This window comes from Capra hircus, chromosome 11 (assembly GCF_001704415.2).
Source record: "Capra hircus breed San Clemente chromosome 11, ASM170441v1, whole genome shotgun sequence".
Lineage (NCBI taxonomy): Eukaryota > Metazoa > Chordata > Mammalia > Artiodactyla > Bovidae > Capra > Capra hircus.
Genome location: NC_030818.1, coordinates 95,108,028 through 95,128,905, shown reverse-complemented (window position 1 = coordinate 95,128,905; position 20,878 = coordinate 95,108,028). Strand labels below are relative to the sequence as shown.

Sequence of the window (20,878 nt, the reverse complement as noted above, 5' to 3'; positions counted from 1 at the left end):
CAACTTGCCAGATACTACAGAGGGAGAAGCCTTGGTTAAATGGTTCTAATAAGTTGTACATTTGTGCTCTGGGGGAATGTTCCAAACAGAAATGGGGTCTGTTGTATTTCTTTAATGAATAGAAAAAGAGTCTTTTAAAAAATTTTTTACTTTGTATTGAAGTATAGTTAATTTTACAACGTTATGTTAGTTTCAGGTATACTGTGTGTCAATTATGTCTTAATAAAATTGGGAAAATCATAAAAATATAACTAGGAGGGAAAGTTTCATGTCATCTTAATAGGCGGGAACATCAGGGTGACTCAGACAAGGCAATAAACAGTCTTTTATTTGGCACCAAGTCCCAATTTACAGGATGTGAATGAGGCAGCTTACCAGCAAAACATGAAAAAAAAGACTGAGAGATTTGAGTTACTATATACTCAGAACTATAATGATCAATAGTGTTAACCCATTATCTTTTACAGGGATGTAATATATACTGTTATAAAAGACATTACAGCTACCCTAAAGATGACAGACCCGATTTGTACTCATTAAAAACATAGTATACAGGTCCAGTGGTTAAGACTCTACACCACATCACTGCCTTGGGCCCAGGTTCAATCCCTGGTCAGGGAACTAAGATCCCACAAGCTGTGTGGCACAGCCAGAAAAAAGTATACAAAGGGGAGTAGGGAAAAGAGACCCCTTGTGTTATGTACTCGTCAAGCCACACTAGGTTGTTGGGAGCATCAGATTTTCATGTGACCCTTACAGGCAGGAACATGTCCAGAGGAGAAGGCAGATGAACAGTGTGGTAAGGGAAGTAGAAATCATGTACTGTGTAAGTCAGTTTTGTAAACTGGAGATATTAAACTCTGAAGGCTCAAAACTCTTCGCAGAAATAGGGAGGGAGCAGGCTGGTTCAGATTGAGCAGTGTCCACAGCTTGATTAAGATGAGAATGGTGTTTTTTGTTTGCTTGTCTGTTTTGGTTTGGGGGTGGTTGTGTTTGCCTTTTTTTTTTTTTTTTTTTTTTCTGTACCACACAGCTGGTAGGCTGTTCATTTTCCAACCAAGGATTGAACCTGGGCCCCTTCAGTGAAAGCACCAAATCCTAACCTCTGAACTGTCAGGAAGTTCCCAAGATCAATATATTTTTATTACAGGGAGCCATATTTAAGCATCAGGAGCCATAGTAATTACTCTCAGTCCTTATGAATCCATGTGGTATAACACCACTGCTTCACTTAATATCCAACCCTCATCACCACCACTATCACACAGATGAGCAGTAGCAGCTTCTGCTTTTCTAAAACAAGGCCATCTTTGTAGAATTCACAGTTTCAGAGGCACAGAGGAGTTCTCAAATATTTATTTAGTGAATAAATATCAGGAGATGATTTGAAGCAAGAAGTAATGATTATTGAATAGTGAATCAGTGTCTACTTTATACTTCCAATTTTAAAATTACTCATTTGTTTAGAGCTATAATGCATGGATCAGAGTTGTCTATTAATGAAATATCTATCTATATATGTTTTTACCCCCTCAGAGAAGATGCCTCAGACTCAATCTCTTTTTTCCTAAATAAGCAAGGATTCCTTAAAAAAGAAAAGTCCCATTAACAATCCAAATAGGACAAACCTAGCTCTTCTAGGCTTTTTTCCTCCAAATGGAAAATCTAAATTTGCATGAACATGAAAACTGTTTTCATTGCAAATAGAAACTTGATTCCTAGCTCAAAAATTGCTACATATAAGACACTGGTTGGAACTAGGGACTTTGGTCTAAAATGTTATGTTCTTACCCCCTACCTGTTGAGTGATGGGGTAATATTTTTCCTAAATTATCTTCTATGGCATTCAGTTAATTGTAATTTGTGAACCATTTCATCTTTGTTTCCAGACCTTTCCCCATCTTTTGTTCAGTGACCTAGAAGGATAATTCCCATTCAGTTAATACCAATCTTGTAAATTGCTCACTTGTTTTCATTCAACTGATGTCATTTTTTAGAAATGTCCTTTGTGAAACTACATGTGTGGCCTCAGATGGATTTTTATAGTGGTATGTGTAGAGGAGGCAGAGTATATTAGTAGAGGAGAAATCCTATGATTTTTACTTATTTCTGTTTAAATTGTATATTCACAAATTAAATTTTTAGGGTACCTGTTCCCAATTTCTTTTTTGCCACACCATCTGAAGCCTGCATTTCAGATAGTGGTAACCTATAAAACTGAGTGCAGTCAGTACTTAGTCTGTGCAGCTGATCACAGTCTAGTGAGCAGCTGTACTCTCCATTTCCTGAATCTGGCCTTCATCACAGTCTGAAAAGCAGGTTTTGATAAAAATCAGTTTCCAAATGTAATTTACGTAACTTGAGCCACTGGAATGGGTAAAATGCTCTTTGTGAGATTGGGGAGGTATTTGTGTAGCAGCAGGGCTGAGTGGACGCATGAGAGTAAGAGGCATTTTGATAACAGTGTTTGGTCTGCATTTAACCAAGTTAAGGTAGACCCTGTTGCTAATATGAAGGTACTCAGTGCTCACTCATAGCATGGTAAGAATACATCTAGTTGCACAGATTTTGTTGTGACACATTGCTTCTTTGGTGGTGTTTTGTTTTTTTTTTCTTTTTTAAAGGCAGTGGCAGCACTGAGGCTGTTTTTATTTGTGCCATGCTTCTCTTTCTGTACCCCACCCCCACAGGAGATAGTTAGCTGTAATGGAAAGTCTGTCTTTGGAAAAATAGTAAGGTTGAGATTCAGATTCATTACTGACTGGATATGTGATCTTGGGTAAGTCACTTTTCTTTTCTGACCCGAAACATGTACCTTTATCTTTTTCTTAATAAAAATTAAAATACATACAAAAAATTAAAAATTTTTTTTTACATTGCACTTCATTTTTTTAATTTTGAAAATGTCTGACATACAGTCTCCTTTTTAAAAGCCTTTGTTCTTACGTTTATCTTCTTTAAATGCATATGAATTTCTCCTAGTTAAAAAAATATGTTGATGTATGGCAGAAACCAGCACAACATTGTAAAGCAGTTAGTGAAGTAAAGTCGCCCAGTCGTGTCCGATTCTTTGCAACCCCATGGACTGTAGCCCACCAGGCTCCTCCGTCCATGGGATTCTCCAGGCAAGAATACTGGAGTGCATTCCCATTTCCTTCTCCAGAGGATCTTCCTGCCCAGAGATCGAACCCAGGTCTCCCACATTGCAGGCAGACGCTTTAACCTCTGAGCCACCAGGGAAGCCTGTAAAGCAGTTAACCTCCAATTAAATAAATTTTTAAAAAGAAAAATAAATAAACATCTGCTTAAATCTATTGCTTCTTCCTGCAAAAGTTTTTTCTATCTATCTTTCTTGTGCTTACTCTCTCTGTCATGTCTGAGTCTTTGCAGCCCCATGGATTGTAGCCTGCCAGGCTCGGCTGTCCAGGGGGATTTTCCAGGCAAGAATACTGGAGTGAGTTGCATGCCCTCTCCCAGGGGATCTTCCCAACCCAGGGATAGAACCCGGGTCTCTGGCATTGCAGGCAAACTCTTTACCATCTGACCCATCATTCTTGAACGGAGTGATATTGCTTATTTTATTTCTTTACCACTCACATGTTTTTAACTGAATCTGATTTTTGTTCTAACCAGTTACTGAAACTTCTCACCAGTGACCTTTGAGCCTTTTCTCCTCACACTTTTTGACCTGCATTGTGTTTGACAGTGTTCTCTTCTTTGTGTGACCTATTTTGTCCCTTATATTTCTCATAATCATGAATCTATATTCTACCTTTTTCTTCTTTGAGCATGTCACCTTACTTTCTTTCCCTAACTTCCCTTCCCTTCTCTGTGTCTTCATTTGACCCTCCTGGCTGCTTCTCTGGCTTGCCAGGTGGTGCTAGTGGTAGAGAACCCACCTGCCAGTACAGGAGACATAAGAGATGCAGGTTCAATTCCTGGGTTGGGAAGATCCCTGGAGAAGGAAATGGCAACCCACTCCAGTATTCTTGCCTGGAGAATCCCATGGATAGGAGCCTGGTGGGTTATAGTCCACGGGGTTGCAAAGAGCTGGACACGAGTGAAGTGACGTAGCACACAGCACAGCTGCTTCTCCACACACGCCCTTCCTCCTCCTTAAATTTCTAATCCGTTGCTGCAGTGTCAACTCTCCCATGTATTGATGACTCCCTCATCCTTCATTCTTGCCTTAACGATTGTCCTGTAAATAATTGCCTTTAGAAAACTTCTCCTTGACTCTCCCCCAGCATCTTCTCTTAAACTAAAGCGATTGATTTTTGTCTCTCACTCAGCTTTTGCTTTACTCTATTAGTGATACCACATTTCTCACAACCACCTTCGTTTAACACCTTGAGTTCATTTTTTAATCACTTTGCCATCTCATCCTGTCCTTATCCCAGCTCTGGAATCTAGTCAGTCAACAAGCCATCTCTAGGGCCCCTACACTTTCTTCTCACTTTAGTCTGGCCATTTGATTGTTACCATCCCTGTTACGTAGATGCTCATGCCATCCATCTTGTGGCAATCTGCACATCATTGTGAAATTAATACTTCTAAAATACTGCTTTGACCCAGACATAGCGTTGTTTAAAAATCTCAGTAGCCTTTTATCAGTAGGATAAAATCTGTAGCCTCCTTTGTGAAAATGTCTGGTCACGTCTCTTGTTGAGCTTTCTCCTGCATTGCTTCTTTCTTATTGATGTATAGGAGTTTTATATATTTTGGATGTAAGCTCTCTGTAGGTTGTATTTACTACATATGTCTATTTTCATACCGTGGTTTGCCTTATCACTGTCTTGATGTTCTTCATTTTACTGTAGTCTAATTTTACCAATGTTTTCCTTTATATTAGTGCTTTATCTTAGTGGTGTATTATTTTGCTTTTGATATTTGGGTTTGATATTCTCCTTGGAATTCAGTATTTTACATGATGTGAGGTAGGATCATGTCTCATTTTTTTCCCCACATAGACATTTAATTGTTGAACATTGTTCATTGAAAACTGTATTTTCCTCACTGCTCTGCAGTGCCACTAATAGGTTAAATATCCATATGTTTATGATTATATTGTAGGATTCTATATTGTAGGATTCTCCATTCAGTTCTTTTGGTCTGTTTGTCTACTTGTGAGCCAGTAAAACATATCTTAATTACTACAGCTTTAAAATGAATATGGTAGGTCAAGTCATCTTATTTTTCTTAAATATTTGCGCTGTTTTTGTTCTTTTGCATATCCATGCACATTTTAGAATTTGCTTGTCAGGTTATACACACACAGACACACACACACAGTTGGGATGTTGTTGTTGTTCAGTCGCTCAGTCGTGTCCTACTCTTTGCAACCCCATGGCCTGCAGCACACCAGGCTTCCCTGTCCTTTCCCTTCGCCTGGAGCTTGCTCAAATTCCTGTCCATTGAGTTCATGATACTACCCAACCATCTCATCCTCTGTCATCCCCTTCTCCTCCAGCCTTCAATCTTTCCCGGCATCAGGGTCTTTTCTGATGAGTCTATTCTTTGGCCAAAGTATTGGAGCTTCAGCTTGGGATGTTGGATGGAGTTTTACTAAATCTGTAGATCTTAATAGTAACTCTTCCAATCTACTAGCATCGATACCTCTCCATTTACTGGAATCTTTTTCAGTTTATCTTAGAAATAGTTTATTAAATAAGTACATTAAAATTTTTCTATAGAGATCTTGTGTCTTGATTAGATTTACATCCTAGGTATTTTATATTTTTTGATGCCATTATAAATGGTATCTTTTTACATTTAATTTGTTTGTGACTAGGATAGAAATATAGTTAGTTTTTGTGTGTTTCTTATTTTACTGTGCTGATTAGAGCCTCCAGTACAGTATTGAATGTAAGTATTGATAATGGACCATCCTTGTCTTAAAATCTCAAAGAAAAGGTTTGTTGTTGTTTTTTTTTTAAGCTTTTCACCATTAAGTATGATATTTGGTATAGGTTTCTTTAGATAGGGGCTTCCCAGGAGCTATAGAGGTAAAGAACCTGCTTGCCAATGCAGGAGACACAAAACGCAGGTTCTGTCCCTGGCCTGGGAAGATTCCCTGGAGGAAGAAATGGCAACCTACTCCAGTGTTCTTGCCTGAAAAATTCCAGTGACAAAGGAGCCTATCTGGCTATAGTCCTTGGGGTCACAAAAGAGTCAGACGTGACTTAGCGACTAAACAACAACAAAGATGGCTTCATTTTATAGATCTCTTTATGGATCTGGAACTTGACATTTCTACTTCTAAAGATTAATCGGTGTCCATAGAGACCCTAACTGAACTCTCCATCAGCCCTTTCCTCTCTACGCCAGAGTGTTATTTAACATGTGAAGAAATGAGATTTAATGATAGTTCCTATTTCCTGCTCTAGAATAATTTCTGATTAAAAATAGATTGTTAAGATTATTTCTGAATTTTGGAAGACTTTAGCAAAGAAAAGCATGTTACCTTTCTTGGTAATAATGCCCATGTGTGGTTACATTTCCCCTTCATGAATCTTAGAGCCTTGTCATGGTGAAGGGTCTTGCATAACTCAGTGAAGCTACAAGCCATGCAATGCAGGGCCACCCAAGATGAATGGGTCGTAGTGAAGGGTTCTGACAAATCATGCTCCACTGGAAGAGGAAATGGCAACCAACTCCAGTATTCTTGTATCAGGAACCCATAAGCAGTATGAAGGGAAGATGAGCCCTCCCAGGTTGGAAGTTGTCCAGTATGCTACTGGGGAAGAGTGGAGGACAGTTACTAATAGCTCCAAAAAGAGTGAAGTGGCTGGGCCAAAGCAGAAATGATGCTCAGTTGTGAATGTGTCTGGTGGTGAAAGTAAACTCTGATGCTATAAAGAACAATACTGCATAGGAACTGGGAATGTTAGATCCATGAATCAAGGTAAATTGCACGTGGTCAAGCAGGAGATGGCAAGATTGAACATCGACATCTTGGGAATTAGTGAACTAAAATGGACAAATGGGCAAATACGACAGAGATGACCATTATATCTAATGGGCAAGAATCCCTTAGAAGAAATGGAGTAGCCCCCATAGTCAACAAAAGAGTCCAAAATACAATATTTAGGTGCAGCCAAAGAACTTCCCTGGTGGCTTAGATGGTAAAAGCATCTGCTTGCAATTTGGGAGACCCAGGTTCAATCCCTGGGTGGGAAAGATCCCTTGGAGAAGGAAATGGCAACCTACTCCAGAACTCTTGGCCTGGAAAATTCCATGGTTGGAGGAACCTTGTAGGCTACAGTCCATGGGGTCGCAAAGAGTCGGACACAACTGAGCGACTTCACTTTCACTTTTCAAAGCCAGAAAACCATCAACTCTGCTTCATTGACTGTGCTAAAGCCTTTGACTGTGGATCACAACAAACTGTGGACAATTCTTAAAGAGATGGGAATACCAGACCACCTTAGCTGCCTCCTGAGAAACCTGTATGCAGGTCAATAAATAACAGTTAGAACTGGACATGAAACAACAAACTGGTTCCAAACTGGGAAAGGAGTTCGACAAGGCAGGTATTGTCACTGCTTGTTTAAACTTATAGGCAGAGTACAGCATGAGAAATGCCAGGCTGGATGCATCACAAGCTGGAGTCAAGATTGCCAGGAGAAATATCAACAACCTCAGATATGCAGATGATAACCAGTCTAATGGCAGAAAGTGAAGAGGAACTAAAGAATCTCTTGATGAGGGTGAAAGAGTGAAAAAGCTGGCTTGAAACTCAGCATTAAAAAAATTAAGATCGTGGCATCTGTCCTTTCACTTCATGGCAAATGGAAGGGGAAAAAATGGAAGCAATGACATATTTTATTTTCTTGGGCTCTAAAATCACTGCAGATGCTGACTGCAGCCATGACAGTAAAAGACACATGCTCCTTGGAAGGAAAGCTATGACAAACCTAGACAGCTTATTAAAAAGCAGAGATGGCACTTGGCCAACAACGGCACTTTGCCAACAAAGGTCTTTAAAGAATACAGACACACACACACACACGTTTTTTCCAGTAGACAGACACACACACACAGACACACACACACACGGTTTTTCCAGTAGTCACATATGAATGTGAGAGGAGATCATAAAGAAAGCTGAGCACTGAAGAAATGATGCTTTCAAATGGTGGTGAGTCTTCAATAGAAGACTCTTTGAGAGTATATTGGACAGCAAGGAGGTCAAACCAGTCAATTCTAAAGGAAATCAACCCTGAATATTCATTGGAAGGACTGTTTCTGAAACTCCAGTACTTTGGTAACGTGATAACAGCCAACTCACTGGAAAAGGCTCTGATGCTGGGAGAGATTGAAGGTAAAAGAAGGGGGCAGCAGAGGATGAGATGGTTAGATAGCATCACTGACTCAGTGGACATGAATTTGAGCAAATTCTGGGAGATAGTAGAGTACAAAGGAGCCTGGTTTGAGGCTCCTCCATCCATGGAATTTTCTAGGCAAGAGTACTGGAGTGGGTTGCTATTTCCTTCTCCAGGGGATATTCCCGACCCAGGGATCGAACTGGGTCTCCCGCTTTGCGGGCAGATGCTTTACCGTCTGAGCCACCAGGGAATCAATTATAAATCAACTTAAAATTATTTGCCTTCTCTGAAAGTTTCACATAAATGAAATCATATAGTATGTAATCTTTTCCATCTGGCTTCTTTCACAGGTGGAAAACATTACTGAAGAATGTCGAAGCATGTCACTGATCATACATCCTAGATTTACTGGCAGAGGCAAATAGGAAGTATTGATAAAGAATTGTCAGGAACAATATTGGAGTAAGGCTGATAAATTTTGAAAATAGGGATATCAGAGTAAACTTGATAAAAAATTATGAAAAAGATGGTATGAGTAAACTCGATGTAACTCAGTGTAACACAAATTGAAAAACTGCTTCTGTTTATTAAAATTTAGATGAGGTGTAACAACTGAATTTTTAATTCTAGACTAAGTAATTTCCAGAACTGAAAATCCATTATAGATTTATGGTCACTTTTGAGTAACTTGCATGCATTGTGATTTTTTTTTTTGCTCAATAATAAAATGATCTAATTCTATTTGAAAAAAAAAAAAAGGAGCCTGGTTTGCTGCAGTCAGTGGGGTCATAAAGAGTCAGGCACAACTTAGTGACTGAAAGACTGGTTGCATTTATTTCTCATAAGTAACCGGCAAGCCTCCTTGAGAACATTTTGCAGGAAAAAAATTGTGGGCAGATTGTCACTGTTTTACATAAAGAAGGGTAGGACATAAATTGATTTATCTGCAGATATTTGTGGGTAACTCGATAGTCTTGCTGAAGCTTAGTGGACTGTACTGGCTATTTTAAAAGCGAATGAGATTGTTTTGAGGAAAACCCAAGTTACAGGTGTCTAGCACCAACGTTAAGACATTATATACCAGTTGTTTCTTCTGTTTATGCCCTCTTCTGCTTTCACTTGTCTAACTGAGAGTCATACATTAGAACTTGCTCCTCTATGAAATCTGTTATTATCTTACTTTGCCACCAGACTGACTGAATACTCCTTTGTGTTAGTGGAATTTTTTAAGTTAAAAAAAGAAAAAGACAGTCAACAATATTGTCAGTTTGTAAAGCTGTTTCATTCTAATACAGACCATGAGGAAGCTAGAGCTCCATGTTACTTATAGGTAATCTGTTAATTCATTGATTCTCACAACAATTCCTTGAAGAAGGGAATCTGATCCACATTTTAAAGAAAAGAAACTGAGGCACCTCTGGCAAGGTTTAAGCTTTCCAAAGTCACACAGCTAGCAAGTCACAGACCCTAGATTATTCAAGCCCAAGGATTCTGACTCTACAGACCAACTTCTTAATCTCTATATTCTACTGCCTCTGCTTGGAAGATTTTGTAGAGCTGACAGTTGTCTCTTTCCTTTCCATCTTTGAGTTGAGACTTGCCTTGCCATGGGCCTTAAGCTCAACTCTACCTCCCCACCCAAAGCTTGATCCCTTGACACCAGGCAAATCTATTTACCTAATTCCAGTCTTCTCAATTAAAGCTTAATGTTTCTAAAAACTCTTAGTTTCCACCCTCCTCTCTTCTCTTACTCTTGGCAAAAGGAGCAAGAGAGGAAGATTCCAACAGTTTTTACTTCACTGTTTGTTTTTTTCCCTTTATTCATCAATTTTCAGAATAACGAGTTGGTGTCATAGCATCCTCCAGTGGTAACTAGTGAGGTTTTCTGTTTTAATGTTATTATAAATGAATTGATTTTGATCTTTGAAGTGTTTTAATCCATTGCCATAGTCATTATTTTTGATGATAGTCTTCCTTTTAGGCCAGTGGGAGGCTTTTGTGTTGCTCCCTGTATCCTTTTGACATGACCCCATTGTTAGTCTTGGGTAGTACAAGACTCAGCTTTTGTATTGTTGTTGTTCAGTCGCTAAGTCATGTTTGACTCTTTGCAACCCCGTGAACTGCACCACGCCAGACTTCCCAGAATTTGCTATCACTATCTCCCAGAATTTGCTCAAACTTATATCCATTGAATCAGTGATGCCATCCAACCATCTCATCTTCTGTCACCTGATTCTCCACCTGCCTTCAAGCTTTCCCAGCATCAGGGTCTTTGTATCAGGTAGCCAGAGTTATTGGAGTGTCAGCTTCAGCATCAGTCCTTCCAGTGAATATTCAGGGTTGATTTCCTTTAGGTTTGATTTTTTTTTGCTGTCCAAGGGACTGTTGAGAGTCTTCTCCATCACCATAATTCAGAAGCATCAGTTCTTTGGCACTTAGCCTTCTTTATGGTCCAGCTCTCACATCTGTACCTGACTACTGGAAAAACCATAGCTTTGACTGTACGGACCTTTGTTGGCAAAGTAATGTCTCTGCTTTTGAATATGCTGCCTAGGTTTGTCATAACTTTTCTTCTAAGGAGCAAGTGTCTTTTAAATTCATGGCCACAGTCACTGTCTGCAATTATTTTGGAGCCCAAGAAAATGAACTCTGTCACTGTTTCCACATTTTCCCCATCTATTTGCCATGAATGATGGGACTGGATACCATGATCTTAGTGTTTTCACTCTCCTCTTTTACCTTCATCAAGAGGCTCTTTAGTTCCTCTTCACTTTCTGCCATAAGGGTGGTGTCATCTGCATATCTGAGGTTATTGATATTTCTCACTGCAATCTTGATTCCAGCTTGTGCTTCATCCAGCCTGGCATTTCTCATGACATACTCTGAATTTAAGTTAAATAAGCAAGGTGACAATATACAGCCTTGATGTACTCCTTTCCCAATTTTGAACCAGTACATTGTTCCATGTCTGATTCTGTTGCTTCTTGACCTGCATACAGGTTTCTCAGGAGACAGGTAAGGTGGTCTGGTACTATCATCTCTTTAAGAATTTCCCACCATTTGTTGTGATCCACAGTCAAAGGCTTTAGCATAGTCATCGAAACAGAACTAGATGTTTATCTGGAATTCCCTTACTTTTTCTGTGATCCAGCAGATGTTGGCAATTTTGATCTCTGGTTCCTCTGCCTTTTCTAAATCCAGCTTGAACATCTGGAAGTTCTCAGTTCATGTACTGCTTGAAGGATTCTGGGCATTACCAGGCTAGCGTGTGAAATGAGCTCAATTGTATGGTAGTTTGAACATTCTTTGGCATTGCCCTTCTTTAGGATTGGAATAAGAACTGACTTTTTCCAGTCCCGTGGCCACTGCTGAGTTTTCCAAATTTGTTGGCATATTGAGTGTAGCACTTTAACAGCATCCTCTTAGGATTTGAAGTAACTCAGCTGAAATTCCATCGCCTTCACTAACTTTGTGTAGTAGTGCTTCTTAAGGCCCACTTGACTTCACATTCCAAGATGTCTGGCTTTAGGTGAGTGACTTCACCATTGTGGTTATCTGGTCATGAGGATCTTTTTTGTATAGTTTTTCTGTGTATTCTTGCCACCTCTTCTTCTTTTTCTTCTTTCCTTTTTTTTGGGGGGGGGGGCACCTTTTTCTAATCTCTTCTGCTTCTGTTAGGTTTTTGCCATTTCTGTCCTTTATTGTGCCCGTCTTTGCATGAAATGTTTCCTTGGTATCTCTTAATTTTCTTGAGATATCTAGTCTTTACCATTCTGTTGTTTTCCTCTATTTCTTTGCATTGTTCACTTAAGGCTTTCTTATCTCTCCTTGCTCTTGTCTGGAACGCTAAATTCAATTGGGTGTATCTTTCCCTTTCTCCTTTTCCTTTCACTTCTTTTCTTTTGCCAGCTGATTGTAAGATCTGCTCATGCCACTCCAGTATTTTTGCCTTGAGAACCCCATGAACAGTATGAAAGGCATCTTTTATATATTCTGCCTCAAACCTGAAATAGGTGTTTTTCTTAGGAGTCCTGGCTCCTGTTCATATGAAGTGGTATTTTTAGAGTACACAGTCTGAGCCCTTCCACCTTCTAGTATTCCTGATCAAGGCAAGCATTCCATTTCCCTGTAAGTTAATAAGAGTCTTCTCTTTCCTACACTATTATTTAACCCATTGCTATTTGTGTAGATAGCAAACTCCCTTGTCAGAGTTTCGAATACCTGTCATATTTTAAACCCTCAGATTTTCATCAACAACTCTGTCTCTTATCTTATTGAGCACTATAGTTACCAAGCAGCATACTCTCTTCTTTGGTGCTGTTGTTTCTGTTGCTTTTATTTATTTATTTATTAATTGAAGTATAATTGATTTCCAGTATTAGTTTCACATATACAACATAGTAGGTGATTCAATATTTTTGTAGATTATACTCCATTTAAAATTACTGTAAAATACTGGTTATGTTCCCATAGTCTCCATTTTGAAGTGCTTATTTGGCTGATTTTCTTCCCATTGTATTTTCAGGTAGACTAACACAGGTTAAGAACATTGAATTAATAGCTTAAGAGTGCTAAATGTTTGTGAACCATCTGCTTTATGGTAGCTCACAAGTGAAAGAATACTGTAGATATAATGAATCTGAAATTTCAGTGAGGCATCTAGCAGTCATTCATGGTATGATGTATAAGATAGAGAAATGCAGGCCAGACTAGGGTGTCTGGCTAATTAACAGACAGAACTAGTTGAACAACTGTTTCCAGTTGGTTAATTTGCTTAAGTCACGTTGAGAAGAGGCTCCAACAACTTGCCTGAGGCCACTTTCTGTTGAATATTGTTTTAAAGTTAGGAATGAATATTATCTAGTATTAACCATACAAGGTAAAAAGGAGGAGGGTAAAATAACTAATATGCCAGGTGGCCAGATCCCCAGAGTTCCACAGATCAGAATGATATATGGAGTTTCTTATATAAAGATAAAATTGATCAAAGACAAATGTAAAGTCCAACTCTTGGGTTCAAGAAATCCTACTTTTTTCAGGAAAGGACTATGAAAGACATATATTAATGGTATACTTGATACATACTTCAGGATTTAGATTTCTGTAAACCAGATGTGAATTAAGTATAGGGGGACTGGAAATACAGTAGTCTCAGAAGTTTTTGAATTCTGATTTCAGTTTCACTCCTGGCTATATATAACCAATTAAATTTCGTTACCTCTTTAAGCTGGGCTGCCCTTGTGGCTCAGCTGGTAAATAATCCACCTGCAATGCGGGAGACCTGTGTTCGGCCCTGGATTGGGAAGATCCCCTGGAGAAGAATAAGGCTACCCACTACAATATTCCGGCCTGGAGAATGCCATGGACTGTATAGTCCATGGGGTCGCAAAGAGTCAGACATGACTGAATGACTTTCATTCACTCACTCACTCACTCACCTCTTTAAGCTTCATTTTTCCCATTATAAAATGTGTATCATTTTTATAGCATTATATCATCAATAATTGTAAAATTGTATGTGTTTACTGGTGTTTGCTGATTGATAGCTGCAGATATATAAGACTAATTGAGCCTTAAATTAAGGAGAACAAACCATTCAGTTCTGGTTACTTGGTTTTATGAGAAATTTTGATACTATATGATTAAGACTAAGAAATAAAAGAATTCAGTTAGGAACTCTATTTATCTTTAAGTGAATGATTGGTTTATGAATTAGGCTAGATTATACATACATTTTTTGCCCGCAAGCACATGACTCAAGGCAGTGAGGAAGGCTTCAGGTTAACAGACTTTGGCTCAATGTAAAGTAAAAATTTTGAACCATTAAAACCATCTAAAATGGAATGAATGGAATGAAGTACCTTATTGAGCCGCTGGAGATGTGCAAGTAGAGTATGGGGTAACTAACCCCTTGTCTAGGAATATCATAGAGGGAATGCATGCCTCAGGTCAACTTGTTCAAGACAACTTGAAAGGCCCCTTCTAACTCCAAGATTCCTGGCTATATGAAGATAATGATACCTCTCACAGTCATTATGATGAATAAATAGTACATGTAAAAACTTCTTGAACATTGCATGGTACACAACCGAATTTTTTTTTCCCATATCTACAAGATAAAAATAATCCTTGCCCTGGTCTTGGTACAGGTGAGATAAGGAATGTAAACATGCTTTAAATACCCTTCAAGTCCTTTATAAGAATAAGAGTTGCAAAAACCTATCTGACATCTGGCCAAGAACCATTTAGGGACATTTTGCTTATGTTTATTCGTTTACAAAGTAAAACATTGGCTCTTTAGCTTTTGTGTGTTTGTTTTTCTTTTTTTTTTTTTTTTAAATTTTAAAATCTTTAATTCTTACATGCATTCCCAAACATGAACCCCCCTCCCACCTCCCTCCCCACAACATCTCTCTGGGTCATCCCCATGCACCAGCCCCAAGCAAGCTGCACCCTACGTCAGACATGGACTGGCGATTCAATTCTTACATGACAGTATACATGTTAGAATTCCCATTCTCCCAAATCATCCCACCCTCTCCCTCTCCCTCTCCCTCTGAGTCCAAAAGTCCGGTATACACATCTGTGTCTTTTTTCCTGTCTTGCATACAGGGTCGTCATTGCCATCTTCCTAAATTCCATATATATGTGTTAGTATACTGTATTGGTGTTTTTCTTTCTGGCTTACTTCACTCTGTATAATTGGCTCCAGTTTCATCCATCTCATCAGAACTGATTCAAATGAATTCTTTTTAACGGCTGAGTAATACTCCATTGTGTATATGTACCACAGCTTTCTTATCCATTCATCTGCTGATGGACATCTAGGTTGTTTCCATGTCCTGGCTATTATAAACAGTGCTGCGATGAACATTGGGGTACATATGTCTCTTTCAATTCTGGTTTCCTCAGTGTGTATGCCCAGAAGTGGGATTGCTGGGTCATAAGGTAGTTCTATTTGCAATTTTTTAAGGAATCTCCACACTGTTCTCCATAGTGGCTGTACTAGTTTGCATTCCCACCAACAGTGTAGGAGGGTTCCCTTTTCTCCACACCCTCTCCAGCATTTATTGCTTACAGATTTTTGGATCGCAGCCATTCTGACTGGTGTGAAGTGGTACCTTATTGTGGTTTTGATTTGCATTTCTCTAATAATGAGTGATGTTGAGCATCTTTTCATGTGTTTGTGTGTTTGTTTTTCAAGAGGAGAAAGGCCTGACTTACTTGCATAGACTGAATAAATTTGACTTGCTTTGGCCACAGAGTATGTTAGTTAGGTGCATAGACTTTGGGGATCCCAGCCCTAGCTCCCTTTCTTACTGGCTGGGTGACTGTTGAAAAGTGATATCACCTCATGAGCTTCATGAGTTTCTTCACCTGTAAAGTAGGGTACCTCATTTAGGTTTGTGGTGGTGATTCAGCACAATAACATGTGTTACGTGCTTGGCTGAGAGCCTACACCCAAGTGCTCAGTTAACAATAGCTTCTTCTGTTATTGCCCGCTTCCCTGGTGGCTCAGACCATAAAGAATCTGCCCACAATGCTGGAGACCCAGGTTCAGACCCTTTGTTGGGAAGATTCCCCTGGAGAAGGAAATGGCTATCCACTCCAGTATTCTTGCCTGGAGAATTCTATGGCAGAGGGGTTTGGTGAGCTATAGTCCATGGGCTCAGACAGGACTGAGGAAATAACACTCTTCTGTTGTTATGATCTTTCCCAACGTGCTATGAGAGAGATTTGCCAAATGCTTCTTTGAAGGGCTACGAGTTTGATTGGAAGAGGGCCTTTCTCTTTTATGTTTGAGAAGCTTCCGTCTGAGTTGGTTTACTAGTCTGTGGCATAGACAAGGGTTTATAGAAGCAAAACATGGCAATAAGAAAAGCTATGACCAGAGAAAGCAGTCAGAGGGCCCCAAGAGAATCTAGTCACTGCACCCATCAGTGGAGAAATATCTCCCTCTAGTCTTTGATGTCAGTGTGGCCTTTTTAACGCTTATGAAAAGAACAAGCATGTTACAAGACATGAGCAGATTCTTAAAAGGTCTGTCTTTGATTGTTCTGGGGGCCCTTTGCTCCTGGATCCATCCAGATGCTGCACAGAATGCCTGCAAGTGCTTTATGAAGATATTATTGATCTCCAGTCCTGAGACTGGCAGATTAAGCTCAGCCACTTCCTAAATGGACTAGTTACTTAACTTTTTTGGAGATCTCTAAATGTATTCATTTACAAAATAATGATAACAATTGTACTCATCTTTGGGATTATGAGAATTACATGACACGACACATAAAGAAAGCACACTGCCTAGTTGTAGGTGTTCAGTGAAATCATATCCATGAGGTGTAGTTCTTACAGATATTGATTAATTTTAACCATTTTAAAGTCTATTCTCGCAGAGTTCTTGTATATATTTTAATGTATGCATATAATAGAATATTGACAACTTTAGAATTAGAAAATTTAGATTCTCCATAGCCAATCATGATTTCCTGACAGTATTCCATGGCCTATTTCTAAGCCCCTTCAGCAGTTCAAGCCCAGCACACTTAAGAGGTTTTTATCTCAAAAAAAAAAGAGGTTTCATCTCACAGACAGTGCTGTGGTCATGCCATTCATTGGCCTATTTGGCCTTGCCTGGTTTAGTTTTTTAATTTGCTATTGTAACTTTGCTCTAATGTTTTCCTTGAGCTTACTTTGCATTTTTTAACAGAAAAGAAAAGAAATGCTTATTATACCAGGAACACTTTATAGGAAATCTTAGTGAAGTTTCTTTTAGCTGCAAATAATAAAAACACATTTAAGTTAGCTTCAGGAAGGATTGTGTTATAGAAACTGATATTCCCATGTTTATCAATTTGACCCAAGTTAGGAAGTGAATACAGGTCTCAGAAAGACTTAGAAAGGTCTATAACTAGGAACTGTTCAAAAAACCTAGGCAATTCCCCTTTTTGTATGTCTTTCCCTATTTCCCTAGCTGTGTAGTCTCATATGTCTGCTTTTCTCTTCATACCTGCTATTTGCTGTGTGACTCTGAGCAAGAATCTTAATAGATCTGTGTCCTTGTATGAAAAAAAAAAATGTATTAGTTTCCTTTGTTGCTGTTAAAAATTACCAGAAACTGGGTGGCTTAAAATGACAAAAATTTATTCTTTCACAGTTCTAGAAGCCAGAAATCCAGAGTCAGTAAGCTGAAATGAAGGTGTGGGCAGAGCCACACTTTCTTTAGAGGTTCTGAGGGAAAATCCATTCTTTGCCTCTTTGAGCTTGTAGTGGCTGCTGGTTAGTCCTTGGCTTCTGGCCAGCGTTTCCCTCTGTCTTCACATCACCTTCCCCTGTACACGTGTGTGCGCTCCTGCATGTGCGTGTCCTCTGCTATCTGTATCAAGTCTCCCTCTAGTCTCTCTTATAAAAACATATGTGGTAGGCGTAGAGAAGACACATGTGGTTGGAGGGTAGGGGAAGAATGGATTGGGTATTTGAGATTAGCAGAGGCAAACTACTACATATAGAATGGGTAAACAAGGTCCTGCTGCACAACACAAGGAGCTATGTTCAATATCTGACAAATCACAGTAGGAAAGAATGTGAAAAAGAGCGTACATCTGCATAACTGAATCACTTTGCTGTACAGCAGAAATTAACACAAAATTGATCAACTATACTTCAATAAAATAAATTTTAAAAAACCATGTGGGGACTTCCTGGTGATGCAGTGATTAAGACTGTGTCTGCACTTTCAGTTCAAGGGATGCGGATTTGATCCCTGGTTGGGGAATGAAGATTCCACATGCCTTGTGCGGGAAAAAAACAAAAAAAGTAATTGCAAGTAGGGCCCACTTTTATAATCTGCCCTTAGTGTGATCATATCTGCAGAGACTTTTTTTTCTTATAACATTTACAGGTTCCAGGTATTAGGACCTGATATCTTTGAATGGCCTTTATCTAGCCTACTACAAATGGGGATCATAAAGACGTATCTCAAATTTGGCAAATAATAAAGGCTGTGTAAATGCCAGCCTCCTTCTTTCTCTATATCTATGCCCTTCTTTAACATTCGCTTCACATACTTTTCTGGAATGTTACTATCACTTTAAGTGTGAACCTGTTTGGATGATAATGAAAATAATAGCTATCTGGTAGCTCAGAGGTTAAAGTGTCTGCCTGGAATGCAGGAGACCAGGGTTCGATCCCTGGGTCGGGAAAATCCCCTGGAGAAGGAAATGGCAACCCACTCCAGTACTCTTGCCTGGAGAATCCCATGGAGGGAGGAGCCTGGTAGGCTACAGTCCATGGGGTCGCAAAGAGTCGGACACGACTGAGCAACTTCTCTTCTCTTCATAACTGTCTGTGGTAGCCCAGGCACCATATACTGTGCTTGAGTGTTTTATATAATATAAACTCAATATATATAAATATATATGCGAGTATTTTATAAAAATGCACAGTGTTTTATAAAATAACTGTGCTTTAGTATTTTATCTGTGTTATATAGATGACAGTAAAATCCCCATTTTACAGATGAGAGAAACAGCTCAGAGTTAATTTGCCCAAGTTCACCTACCTGCTAAGTGCCGGAACTAGGGTACAACTAAGGATCTTTAATTTTGAGGGCTGTGTCCTTATACCTTGCTTATTACTGAGTGCAGTTCAAATCTCTGGTCTTCTGCCTTGGCCTCTGATCAGAATCTTTCCAGGAGGTTTCTTTTTTTCTGTTTTTTGTTTTAATTGAGGTATAGTTGAGCATGGAAGCTTCTTCACTGGTTAATGATTATAACTGTCATTTATTGGGTGTATACCATATGCTGGACACTTAGATACATGATAAGTAATCCTTACCACCTTCCTACAGGGTAGAAGTGGTAGGCTACCACTAAAGAAAGTAAGGGAGAGGGAGAAGCCTTCCACATTTCTGATTTGGATACTCTTAAGTGATGATGAAACTCAGAGAACATGAGTTCTTTTTTCAGTTAGGCTTTGTTTGTGGAATCTACAGGTAGATGAAGGAGTCTGTTCCTACAGCAAGATGCCACCTCTGCCAGTTAGCCTGGAGAAGGTTATGTTCAGGATCTACCCAGGGTTGCTTCTTTCAGAACTGCAGGCTTAAAGTCATCATTTCCACTATGTTCTAACTTTCACGTATTCAGTTTCTGTTCCAGATGATCGCGCTGAACAACGAACCTGTCTTATTTGTGGCGACCGCGCCACAGGCTTACACTATGGAATCATCTCCTGTGAGGGCTGCAAAGGGTTTTTCAAGCGGAGCATTTGCAACAAGCGGGTATACCGGTGCACTCGTGACAAGAACTGTGTCATGTCTCGGAAGCAGAGGAACAGATGCCAGTACTGCCGCCTGCTCAAATGCCTCCAGATGGGGATGAACCGGAAGGGTAAGTGGTGCTTGCAGCTCTGCTGCCCACCCTTTACCCATCATTTTATCTTCAGTGTCAGCTAGTAAGCCTTGGAGTTAGACGTTTCCTACGCCTACACTATATACTAGGCATTGTACTGTGTATGTACTCATAATCTGCCTACAAGGATCTCCCAGATTAGGTGGGTAAAAGACTGATGAGGCATTAAGGATCCTGTGAAAAGGAATGCACAGGCTCCATGTGGCAAGACCCCAATCAACAATCAGGTGCTAATAACTAGGATTAATATACTCCACTAGTTTTTTCAGGGCATAATGAAAAGAAGTAGGAATTTTATATGAAAAGACAAGAAGGCTGTAGGTCCCCTTGAATGTGTTATCATTCTGTTTGGTAGAATCATGGCATACTCAGGTTAGACATGCCCAGAAATCTGCATCCAAGTTGGTGAAGAATTGGGGATTTACTGGCAAGTTTTCCAAGAGCCACTAGCCTAAAATGGCACAAATAAACCAATATTCTAAGGAAGTTGGCCTGGGGAGCAGCTTTGAAGAATGAATTGGGCTGATGGAAGCAGAAAAACCACCTAGAAAGTTTTTAGAAGGGTCCAGAAGAAAGGGAAGGGGAAAGTGATGGCATGGATGGGGAGATGTAGGAGAAGCTCACCTCGTAGGAATTGGTGACATACTGAGTATTTGGCCTTACTAGAAATTGAAACTGAAGATTCACATTAATAGTAAATTAATTAATAAAGAGTGGGGCAAAATGTTGACCTTTGTAGGTGCTAAATTTGAAGTGGATACCCATAGATGTCCACTAAGGAAGTTGGATGTATAAATTGGATTGGAACTGAGGTGACAAGCCCTGCCTACCAGTAGAAGTTTGTGGAGCTGTTGGCATAGAGGTAGTAAAGTTTTGTTAGTGGGTAGAAATCACCCAGAGAGAGAGAACTTGGATACAGAAGAGAGAGCCAGTGTCAGAACTCTAGGAGTATTCTCATGGAGGGTGGAGAGTGGTGCAATGTAGTTCAGTAAAAGAGCCCAGACTCAGGAGGCAGACGTTGGTGACAGACTAGATCTGTGACCTTGGACAGTTTGTTTTATGTCTCTAATGCTCAATAATCTTTACCTTTATAATGATATGATGAAACTTTCAGAGCTCTCTAGAGGGTTAAATATGACAGTG

At 39.5% G+C, this 20,878-nt stretch overlaps 1 protein-coding gene across 2 annotated transcripts in view; it reads left to right on the top strand.

The window, feature by feature from the left end:
* The window catches only part of NR6A1 (nuclear receptor subfamily 6 group A member 1), a 220,235-nt gene that overhangs the window by 162,649 nt on the left and 36,708 nt on the right, over nucleotides 1-20,878 (top strand). For both annotated transcript variants that reach the window (XM_018055752.1, XM_018055753.1), the window contains exon 3: nucleotides 19,472-19,714. In XM_018055752.1, coding sequence (XP_017911241.1) covers nucleotides 19,472-19,714 — 243 coding nt within the window. The remainder of the gene's footprint in view (nucleotides 1-19,471; nucleotides 19,715-20,878) is intronic.